General features: G+C 33.3%; 1 protein-coding gene across 2 annotated transcripts in view; it reads right to left on the reverse strand.

Annotated features, from left to right (window-relative positions):
* AGBE (1,4-alpha-glucan-branching enzyme) overlaps nt 1–12342 on the reverse strand; it is a 567870-nt gene that overhangs the window by 450442 nt on the left and 105086 nt on the right. For both annotated transcript variants that reach the window (XM_089597372.1, XM_089597367.1), the window contains exon 2: nt 9443–9612. In XM_089597372.1, coding sequence (XP_089453498.1) covers nt 9443–9612 — 170 coding nt within the window. The remainder of the gene's footprint in view (nt 1–9442; nt 9613–12342) is intronic.

The following is a 12342-nucleotide window of genomic DNA, read 5'->3' on the forward strand; positions in this document are numbered from 1 at the left end:
TTATGTGCTTTTTACAAGAAACTGCTTGCGATTCTTATTTGATTGTATTGCATGCGTTTATTACGTCATTTGTGTATGTGCAGAGTATAAAAGCCGCTGAACTTGAATCTCCGACTACATTACGATCTAACACCCCTCTCGTAAGAGTCAGAAGTATGTTATACACCTAATTAAATTTGCGTTTATTGTAATTCATTAAATTTTGTATTTTAAAGAATTTTTATTACTCTTAGATTTGTGTCCCTGGGCCAACACGTTGTCCAAAAGCCCGAAACGTTATTTTGTTTTTTCAAATAAATACAAAATATGATAGTACCACCATTAAATGTTCATTAAATGAATGAACAATAGTCTTAATAATTGAATAGGTAACTTTAATCAGAAAACGTTGTGTACTTTCACCCTTTTGTTTTTAACGAATAATTCTGTTAATTTTAATTGATTTTAACATGGTTACAAATACACTACGATATAATATACGGCGATAAGAATATTACGACTTACTTTTCACAGGTTAAACGATAGACTAAGATACATGATAAAGCTCAGCAGCGCTTATATGGCTAGCGCGACTAAGGTAGACGTTCGAGGGCATTAACCTCACTCAGGACCTTTTAACTTATAACGAAAAGTATAATTTATTGAAGTATAGTACGGTACCACGGTAACTATGTGAAGAACCTTCTTAAGTCAAAAAATTATTTCAATCACTAATGAAAAAATTGTGGAAATAAACCATTATATAAATGAGTTATTGCATTCGTACAATACAAAAATTTTTTTTTTAATTTTCGAAAATTAAAAAAAATTATGAAAAAAATGGTATGTACAGTTATTTATTTATTGTAAAAGTAAAAAATTAATGATAAGTAAATAAATATTTTTAATACATAGAAAAGCTGCTCTGCTAAGAAATACTATTTTTTAAGTTTCTTTAAGAAACATTTCACTAACAAGGACAGTTTATTAAATAAATTATTTTCTGATCCAATTTACAATTAAACCAGGTCAAGAGTTTCAATCCATTTGGAAACCTTTTTTTTTTTTTTTATTCCAAAGTGGTTAAAAGAGAAAAAAATTAAGTTTCATGAAATTTAAAATGTATACTGTGTGATGTGGTGGCGTTGTGTGATGCAGAGGGGACCGGAAGTATGCGTTAATAGAGTGAAGCAAAGGGGGAGTAACATATAAAATTCACTTCCGTCAAACTTTTTTTGAAGTTCAAAATCTGAAATCGTTAATTCACTATAATGCACAACGCTCCTATAGAAGTATAATTTTAAACTTTTATTATAGGACATAAAATAGGTCTTATTAAATAACGATTTTGTGCATTGTTGAGTTTCGTCAATGGGGACTCAGCATTTATTCATTGTACTTCATGCGCGTTAGTCAATGCTCGTATTCACCAGAAAATATGTGGGACTGTTAAATAGAGATACGATAGGACGTAAAGGGGCATCGACCTTGTGTATCTTCAGCAGACCATAACACTTAGTGTTAGAGTAGTATTGGTAAGACACAAAGCATTAGAATGGTAAGTTCTAGAAAGAAAACCGTCATTATTCAAATTATTGAAAATGGATGAGGTTTTTTTTTTTAGAAAAGCTAAGGAATTTTTCGAAATAATTTTGTAGATTCATGTGTCAGACAACAGTTTGTGCATTTTTGCGACGTTCACACAGTAATGAGGGCATACAGTTACATTGCCCTTATTAGCAGAAATGAGAAAAATATCTAGATTTTTACGTAAAATTTTTTTTGTAATTTGAAGTTTCTCAGCATATTCACGGTCCTTACCCGAACATATTGATTTGTGTTTGACTATATCAAGAAGATGCTGGGAGACTTTTTCTCGAATTACCGTTTTTTCTTATTCATTGGCAAGATGTAAGAGACCAACTTCGAGATTTTTTACAATACATGATAAATCACGTTTCTGAAAACTTAAGGGTGCGTTAAATGGTGCGAGAGACACTATTTCTGAGACTTTTTTAGGAATGTCAAGATTCGTTAGATAACATACCGAATTATTATTGTTTAATACCGTGCTCTAAGAGGGTAGAATTTTTGATGTAAAGTAGAATTTAACCTTTCGTAGAAAATGTTTTGTTTGTTTCTAATAAAGTTTTTATAACTTTTGCAATTGTGATGGTCGAGTTCTGAACAGGTGATGTTACATTTTAACCAGATGATAGAATTTTGTAAGAACCTAATAATTTTGTAAGAATCAAATTCTGTTAATTAGTAAGCAAGAGCTTGCTACCTTCTTTTGTTAAGGATGCTCCTTTATTAACTAAAATTACTGAAATCGAAAAGACGTGAGTGCACTGGTTTATGAGATTAAAGTTAACAAGTTGATTAATAATTAGCATTTTTATTGATTAGAATTAAAAAGACTTTAGCACATTGCGTCAGCTAGTTGATGGCCTTCGTTTAATAATTAATATTGTCAATAAAAAAAAAGTAAAAAAAAGTAAAAGTCTATTTTATTATTACAATGAAGATGCTTATTCATTAATCACGTTCACTGTTTATTAAAATCAAGCAGACTTAAGCGCATAGGATAATTTGGTTAAAGGCACCTATTTATTAATCAACATTATTATTTTAATAACGGAACAAATTATATTTGCTGAATCACTTGGTTAAAAGGGCTTGTTTTTTGATTAACTTTTTTAGTAATTACAATCAAAAAGACTCAAGCGTACTGTGTCATTTAGATGATGGTGCTTTTTAATTATATAATATAATAATTTATCGGAAACATAATACTAAAGCGCACTAGGTTATTTGATTGAAGTCACTCTTTTATTAATGAAATAATAATTATTATTTGTTTAAAATTGAAAAGACTTGAGGGCACTGCTTTTGTCCCGGTATCAGTCGAGTTTCCGTCGTGGGTTTAGCACGCAGTCTGCTCTTCCGCGTGTTTCAGATCACACCCGCGGGGGCATGGACAGGAGTGTGTTTACTATCTCTGTTTATTTCAGCTTTCGGAAAGAACTTCACACCATAAACCATGGATGTCCCTTATTGGCAATGACAAAGATGGGTTTTTTGAAGAAATCGGTTAGATTCTTCCTCCTACTTAACTTATAGAAGGATAACAATCGCTGACTTAAATGGTGACTATATGAAGCCCCTACCATCAACCTCGGGGGTTCCACAGGGCTCTTCGACTGGCCCTGTCATGTTTCATATCTTTATTAACTCCTTCCTGTCATATCTCAGTTACTGCGGGGGAACCTCTTTGCCGATGATCTCCAAATATACTTCCGTTGCGCACCAGTGGACATACTGAATGCGGTGATTAAGCTTAGTAGCGACATACATGCAATTGCGCGATGGTCCGAACGGTGGAGGCTCTTTTTTAATTTTGGTAAGATCTTTGCGATGCTTTTTGCGACAACTCAACAGCATATGAGTATAAATACGATCTTGTGTCTCCTATTTACATCTGTGATGAGTGTGTCTCACTCAGGGACTCGCTTAGGATCTTGTGGATTGTTTTCAGCAAGGATTTGCTCTTTCTTTGGCTAAAGGAGGCTGAAGATGAATTTTATTGTTACATTGTACAGTATAATATAAGAAGACACACACACATACGCGTATATATATCCTACAAAATATGTATGTATATACATGTGTAGACAGGCCACTCTGCGCTAACTAACTAGGAACTATGGGTAAACATAAGCCATGGTATTTTATTCCCACATTAATTCCTACATAACTTCTTAACATAAATACAATATAATTGATAATGTATGTTTATTAAACTATGGGAGCAATACATATAGGATAAAAAGAAATTTACTTAAATAATTCAGAATCCATATAAAAATAATATTTTATGACAACGTTTTCTCAAAAAAATGAAAAAAGCGATACCTCGAAGGAAAAGCAAGATAAGTCGAAAATAACAATGGTTACGGATTTTCTGACGGTGATCAAAACCATCAAAGCGCATAAAAAAGGTCTTGGTTGACGGTACAACGTAACCTCTACATAACTTATTTAATGCAATATCTTAGTAAAATTTATGTTGAAAAAATTATAGCATGATTATGAAATTATTATATACATCTAGAATCTATTCCTACAATATTTCACAGTATCATAAATAAATAACAACAATCGGTATGCAGGTAGGTCTCCAGTCGATATCGAAAGCGAAGGGCAAAAAGCATTGAGTAGAGCAGCGGAAGCAATAGCGAAGGAACTATTGTAGAAGGCAGTGCGATTGTAGGTAAAATGAAAGGGGTGAACAGGGAGTCTTGTAAATAAACGTGCGACGATAAAAGAGTGGATGATAAAGCGAGAAAAAAAGAAATTGAGACTGTTTTGAGCATTGACTAAGTTGGCAAAGTAAGCAGTAAGGAATTCGCAACACCCACTGGGTGTGAGCCACCCAAGTCGAAAGTGTTAGGGCGTCGCACGCAAACGGCGAGGGATGTCCCCAAAGACAACACGAACGCATCCGTTCAAGGTACGGTGAAGTTGCAGCTCACGAGTCGTATCAATGACCTAGTAAACGGCACAACAGTAGTCAAATATCGAAAAGACCAGTGTCTCAATAATATGCTTACGCATGGCGAGACCCAGCGAGCGCCTGCGAAAGCGCAAGAGATGTAGTGTACAATTGACTCACTAGGGGTTACCACCCAGGGATAAGTAGGCATGTTCAAAGAGGACAGTGCAGCCTGGCTTTCCAACATAACTATCTGTGTTTTATCCGGCTTAATCTAAAGATAGTTATCTGACGATCATGTTGCAGCTGAGGCGACATCACGGTTGAAAAGCCTGATCACATCATTGATTTGGAATGTTGGAAAAAACTAAAGATCTGTAAGTCATCTGAAAAGAGTGTATAAAAAGTTATTAATTTTATTTTGGCAGGAGGAGACGCCGAAAAACAAATACTTCAGTATTTTTATGTGGTACGCTGTAAAAGGTAAGATTTCAAGCATGTCAGCAGATTTGTCGCCTGGGATGTTATCTGTCATGTCAGCTGATATTTAGTGTCAATATATCATCAATAAGTTTACTGAAAACATTAAAATTACCAACAAACTTTTAAACTGTACAATTTATGGCTTTCTAGTGTACCAATACGGTGTTATTATCTGCATAATGCATCGAAAAACATACTAATTAAAGCTTAAAAGTGTTGATTTTTATTGCTTAATATTTTGAAAAAAATTCCGCTGGCTTATAGGTGGATATACAATCTGACGTGTCTTTCAAGCATTAATAGGCATGTTGTTTAATACATTATTCAGGTGATAATATCGTATTGGCATACTAGAGAGCCAAAAATTGCATAATTTCAAAGTTTTTTATCCACTTTGATGTTTTTAGTTAAGTTAGTTTTAGTTTTTAGTTAAATGACATATTGACACAACATATCAGCTGACATCTCAGATGTCATATTAACTAACGATTATTAGAAGGGTAACCGTTGATATGCACCACCTGGTCGACGTACGCCTATGTAAGAAATGTCTCGATCACCGCCACGACATAAGAGAAATCGTCTACTATCTTAGCCTTAAGTTCAACAACATGTATTTTTAGGCAGTTACTACTGACATGTGAGACCTTTAACAGCGGGCAAGAAAAATGTGCAAGCGTAATAGTATGCGCGTGGGCAAATGGGTGCGGAGTATGTGATTTTCATACTGAAGTGACCGTTGGAAGGTGAAGTGTAGTAGAAAGGAGATTAAATCGGTGCTAGAGGTGAATAGCAGCAGTGGTAAGCATGATGTTTTTAACATACACACCCTGAGGTCACGCACCACAGGTCAGACATAGTTAAGTGATTGGGATACAAGGAATTTGAGTTTTTACAGCTTGTGGACCACCCTCGGCCAAAGTGATCGCAGAGACAAGTGATCGTTATCTCTATCGCCGAAAATTATGAGCGGTAGATGTAGACGTCCACGGTTGTCCCAGTAGCAGATGAGCCAGCCAGACTAGAACCGGGCCAAACAACATAGCCCATGCAGCCACTTAAAATTGCTCAGTCCCACCTTCTATCAGGCAGCTGTTTCACCCACATCATTCATGAAGAGCGAGAGGAGTCCCAAAAAGCTAACGAAACAGAGTGGCGTGAAACTGTTGGTTGTCAGCCAAAATTGTTGAGGCAAAGCCAAACCACGCGCACCATATTCACAGGATCGCTTAGGGGTACACTCTACAGAGTCACAATCCAGGTGCTTGCGCCAACAGCCTATGCCCCCGCCCTTACTCCCGACCAGCTCAAGAAGACACTTGACGGACGTCAATACAGACGTAAAAGGTAAATGTAAGACAGAGGTATTTAGCGTATTAGCAGGAATTACAACAAGGCGAGAGCCGCGGCCGATCATAATAAGGGCGCATAAGACAATCCTAGGGGTCGGCCACAGGGGAGCACCTTACTACATAATCGTGCCGTAAGCAGTGCAATATAAAGGCATGATGGACAGTATGATTTATATAGAAAATAATGTAATATTTGTAAATTGATATAGAATGTTAAGACAAAAATAATAAATGCAAAGGTGCTTTGATATAATAAAATAAAATCAGGCAAGGTTTCTCTAGGAGACGACGCCCACAACCAGGAGGCATGAAGCTCTCGAGAAAATTATTTAGCATGCTGTGACTATACTCACCCAACATGTCGGACAAAAATCACTAGCCACAATCACCCCACGAGCAACAGAGGTCAATAGACAGCGACCACAGACAAGCGGGGTAATGGCGATAGGGCAGCGAGGCAAGAGGCGTTATCCTAAAAATCAGGAGGCTGAGGACAGTAAAAACCAGATGAAGGCCCGCCAAGAGGATACTGACAAAAAAGCTCCAGCATAGATAGGAGTACACAAGTCAGGTAGAAAAAAATCCAAAGCTCAGAAAAGTACGTGTGCACTGTACGAATCTCAGAGAGACAAGAGAAAGAGAAAGAGAAGGAGAGAGACAGAGGGGTGGGGAAAAAGACAAAAGAAGGTGCCAAAGACACGTCTTTTCTGATTACTACTACTGCCACTGAAGGAATCTCATGGGTTGTCATTACGGTAAAACTAGATAGATGAAAGAAAATCGCGAACTAGTCCAAACAAATCTATATACTGACACAGGTGCGAATGTAAAAGAAGTAAGAAGAGGGTCAGTGAGTGTCTGCGTGTAAAAAGTTTATTGAATTAGTAGTTTGATTTTAAGCATTGGTAAAGTATCACTGTAATAAGTAAATGATTAAAAAATTTTTTTTAAATGTATTACAAGCTGATCTTTACCTAACTTTGTACGTTGATTTGTGCTGTAACAGCTTTTGGTAATGTACAATATACGGTAGGTAATTCTGAATTTAGTGAAGACTTACCTATAATTTTTTTTTTAATTTCCTTGGAGTAAGGATATTACAAATCCAAGTAACTTAAAATAATTCATAGAATCAAAGATAAATCAACATAGATTTGTAGCCTACATCGTTGATTCAAATTTAACTCAACATAATACAGCGTTCATTCAGCGTTGATTAAGCAACCAGACAAAATTTAATTAAACTGTAAACCTCAGCAACTTGCCTGTATGAGTTGGGTAAAATAAGTTGAATTCATTAATTTTATTAACAGCAAAAGTCATAATGAAATAAAAGAAAATATGTCAGAAGTAGGACGCAAACATATACCTTTAGTATGCTAGATAGTATTTTAAGTAGAATTTAAATGTTCCAAATCTGTGAGTATGAAAAACTTACGTAGACATAAATTGAAAACAAAAATATTTATCACAAAAGTTAAACAAATATTTTTCCATAAAAATAACACAAATAAAAAGAAAATGTAATGAAATAAAATTTCTTAAGATTTATTTTTCAAATATATATATATACATAATTTTTTTTTATTATTTCTTACCATAAATGTTAAAAATTGCTAATTTTTTTCTAATTTCTTTGTTATTTTTTTTAATGTTTATAAAAAATTTTATTTTTTTAGATTTATATTACTTTTTTAATAAGCACTACTAACTCTGTCAAATCAAATTTAATTTTTAACAAGTGATTAAATCGTTTAGAGAAATGGAATAGAGCTTTAGGGTTCCAAATTTTCAGTGTAGAATCAAGTCTTTTGCGTAAGAATAGTTCTCCCCCCCGCTGGAATCCACTGTTATAGAAAGGATAAGTCTATGAAGTACAATAACTTTTCTGCAAAAAATAACGGGATCATCAATATGACTATGCTTATTTCAATATATTTATAATAAAATTACAAAATTTATTTTAACAATTTAAAATTACACGACAACAGCTAAGACATTTTCAACATATTTATGTTATGAACAACTGCCTTGTATACATGCCACAATTTGTTAAAGTATCTCGGCATCACATTAGACTGTCGACTCACATACTTTCGTGCATAGCATTCGCAGTAAGGTATACGGAGCCTTCGTGCAACTTAAGCCCTTCTTTAACAACAAAGCAGCTTTCCAGAAGACCAAGCTGCGCACCTTCAACGCCATCATCAAGAGCATCAGCACCTAAGCGATACTAACATGGGCCGCTGAAAAGGGAAACCGACTTAAGGGTCTCCAAGGCCCTTTCATGAAGGTACTGAGGTTGGTCCTGGGTATTCCATGGTACATCAGGAATACTCAAGTTATCAAGGAGTTCAACATCGTCCCTCCAATACAAGCTGCCCCTGTCCTTGCGTCGAAAATCGGCGTCTCCATTACGGACCACCTAAATCCCACCATCGCCGCACTCACGAACTTTCAGGAGCATCTATCTGTCCACCGTATCATTTACGGCCTAAATCGTATACAACACTTACACTAATCAAAGGTACGCTTCGAAATACACAACACACAGCCGACTTGCACATCTACTCAAACATACAATAACACCAAATTTAATTTTCTCTAACTCTATTTTAGCGCAAGCCAAGATTCGAGCTTCACCCACAAGCATAAGTGCCCCTCCTCTCTCTCCTTTGAGAGCAAGCTGGCCTCCGAAATTTTTCGTTATTTTCCTTCTTCTTTTTTCTCTTATGCCCTTTTGTCTTCTAGGGGAGTGATCCTTACGGACCTGTCCATGCAGGAAGATTAGTTTTTAGTCAGTAGGGACACCGGATAAATCCGACACTACCAACGGATTAGTTCAGGTGTCTACGGAGATTTTCTGTTTATCACTCCATCAAAAAAAAAAAAAAAAAAAAAAAAAAAAAAAAAAAAAAAAAAAAAAAAAAAAACGATCCCTTACATAATGTAATTTAGAATACCCTAAAATTTTATGCCCAGATACAAGATACAATAATATATTTACAAGAAAAATCGATTTAAACTGTCTGGTTCAAAAATGAAATTTTTGATCAAAAGTCGGTTTTATTTTTAGTTTAAAACGCGCAAAAGTAACTTAAAAAGTTTTAATAAAACCTAAAGAATACATTACTAAAATCTCCAGTAATAAAAACTTGTTCAGCAGCTGGAGCCCATTCTTTTATTGTAACTGAGTTATCGTCATTTTTGTGAATTCCAAATTTTAAGTATGATTTTGAGAATTCTTCTAAAGTATTGTCTCCTTGATTTATTTTGTCAATGTAATCCTGAAAAAGGGCGTACCTGGAAAAAAAATAAGTTAACTACGTCTATTCATTTTTACTACAGTACTTTACTACACTTTACAACTTTTCATTATTATAACTAGTAATTAAACTGCTTTATGAGATTGTCATATTAACATATTATCAAAAGAATCTATTATACAATTGAAATGACGAATAAATAATTTCTTTATTGACATTTTTCATTAAGTAGCCAGTATGCAAAGATAACTCATTTATTCTTATAGCTAAAATAACTAATGTATTAATAATTTGTCATACGCAGCAATTTAAAAAAAGTGCTACCTCGATCAAGTCTCGAACCTGAACTTTTTTTCACCGAGAAAGCGCATTACTAATTTTGCCACCAAGGTCTCGGCGACTCCCATGTGTCAATAGCTATGTCCTACATATGTACTGCTTCTTCTCTCCACAGCACACACGGCATCGCTTTCCTTACCCATACTTAATTCTGTACGTGCTACTTCCTAATTATATTCTCATAGCAAAACTTAACTGTATTGCAACACACCTTCTTATTGTTGTGTTACAGTATTGATTTTAGTACTTAAAACTATTTCACATTTAGCATACGTTCAAACTTCTTAAACTTATTTCCACCCTCAAACATTTGTAAAAATGTCTGCTGTATTTCCTTCTAATTCGACTTTTATTTGCAGAGTGATAATGGGTATATCAATGTACTTCAATTTTTTTTTAATTTCTATACTTTTACTTATTCATCACACCAGTGTTCAATATTTTCAATATCCTTAATATTTTCATAGATCTTTATCGACCATAAAATCCGTAATAAAAATCAAGTAGTAAAAATATCATAACTCATAACTTAGTAACACACTCCGATAACGCTTACAAACAGTTGCTGTTAAGGATTTAGTGACACTATTTTGCTTCTTAGATTTTCATTAAATTGCATTTTATTTATTTTATACATGCATGCTGTTAATTTTTTATCAGTATTAACTCAGGCCCAATAGCATGAACATAACAATTAATGACATTATTAGTAAATTTCTTTAAAAAAAAAAAATTTGAAATATTTAGTCAAATAGAAGTATTTTATAAAAGAATTCTATCATTACAATTCAAAATCTGTTCAGATTGTATACACTAAAACTACAATGTGGTCTAGTCCCTAAGCTGCTGTATGAAAAAGCTTTAATTGAATTTCTGTATACTATTTTATCACATAGTGATTGCGCAGGTTCCAATGAAAAATTTTTTCTCATTATCGTTTTGTAGAATTGAAAATTTACAATGTCATTTCCATTTTACGTCATTTTAATTAAAATTTTTTAATTAATTTTAATACCTAAATAAAAACTTGTTTCATATAAATTTTTTATTTTATATTTTTTGAACAATTATTTTCTTACCATTTAAAAATTTTCTTTATTTTCAAAATAGATTAATAAAATATCTAAGAAAAGAATCAAATGAACTTTACCGTCTTTGTTATTTAACACGCAAGTGACAGTCATTTTCACGTCTATTAAAACATTAACTTTTTCAATAATTATGTAAACATTCATACTAATCTCTTGGATTTTTTTTAACTCTACGCAACGCTTACTCGAACTTTAATAACTTATAAGTACCATTTTTATAGCATTCTGATTATTTGACATAAACCTTATAGATTTGACTTGACCATTTAAAAAGCATGCTTTAACATCCATTAGTTCTATAATCAAATTATTTGGACTACAAAAGAAAATTACAATTTTTAACGTTTACACTCTTTTTACTGGTAAACGAATATTATGCATTATATCATCTTGCTGGTATCCTTTTACAATTTACCTTACTTTGAAAACGTTATTAGCTTTTTTGTAAAAACTCATACTGAATTAGAAAATTTTTTATCATTTAGTTTATTTACAGAAATACAAGTTTTATTCTCATGCAAACAGTGCATTTATTCACCTATTGCTTTTTACTAATTTTCAGATTTATCACTATTCATTGCATCGTTATAAGATACAGGTATCTTAGCACATGTAAAGTTGACGTAAGTAACACAGTGTGTACAAAATTTGTTTGATTTATACTCACAGGCTTCTTTTTTTGCCTTGTTATATTTCTCAACTTTCAATTTTAACTATTAATATTATCATTTTCACTTTTTATTAATTTCATTCTTAACTTTATTTTCATTTAACCTTATGCGTACGAACTCATGACCTAATCATTATCGTTTTAAGTCTCGTTGATTACAATTTTATTATTTGTTGAAACGCTGTAACCAATATTTTCATAATCCAACAAGTCACCCGAATCTGGCCTATTATCTCAATATGAATTTTTTTTCTATCTGGTATTCTTATAACTACTGTTCTTTTACAAATTTCTTAATTTTTCATTCTAGGATTTCCTTTAAACATGATTTCATACATTGTTCCATTTTGATTAACATCATGCTTTATGATTATATTTTAGAAGTAATTTGTTGTTTCAACTATTTCTGGTTAAAAACTATTATGCACCCTAGCTTCTGTCAATAAACACTCAGACAAATCTAGAATTAGTCTGTCATACTCTTTTGCCTTTCTATTTAGTTCATGTAATTAAGGAGGACACAGTTCACTAAAAATCTCTTTCTCACTGTGGCATACGTCACTTAAGACGTCTCTATAATAACTCTTTTACTATTGGAGCTGTTGAAGAGTAGAACACTTGTTTACCTAATTCACTAATTACCTATACCTAGAGCCGACTCTTAAAA

The sequence above is a fragment of the Copidosoma floridanum genome, unplaced genomic scaffold (genome assembly GCF_036245765.1).
Source record: "Copidosoma floridanum isolate Cflo_tuat_1 unplaced genomic scaffold, Cflo_Japanese_pri ptg000004l, whole genome shotgun sequence".
Lineage (NCBI taxonomy): Eukaryota > Metazoa > Arthropoda > Insecta > Hymenoptera > Encyrtidae > Copidosoma > Copidosoma floridanum.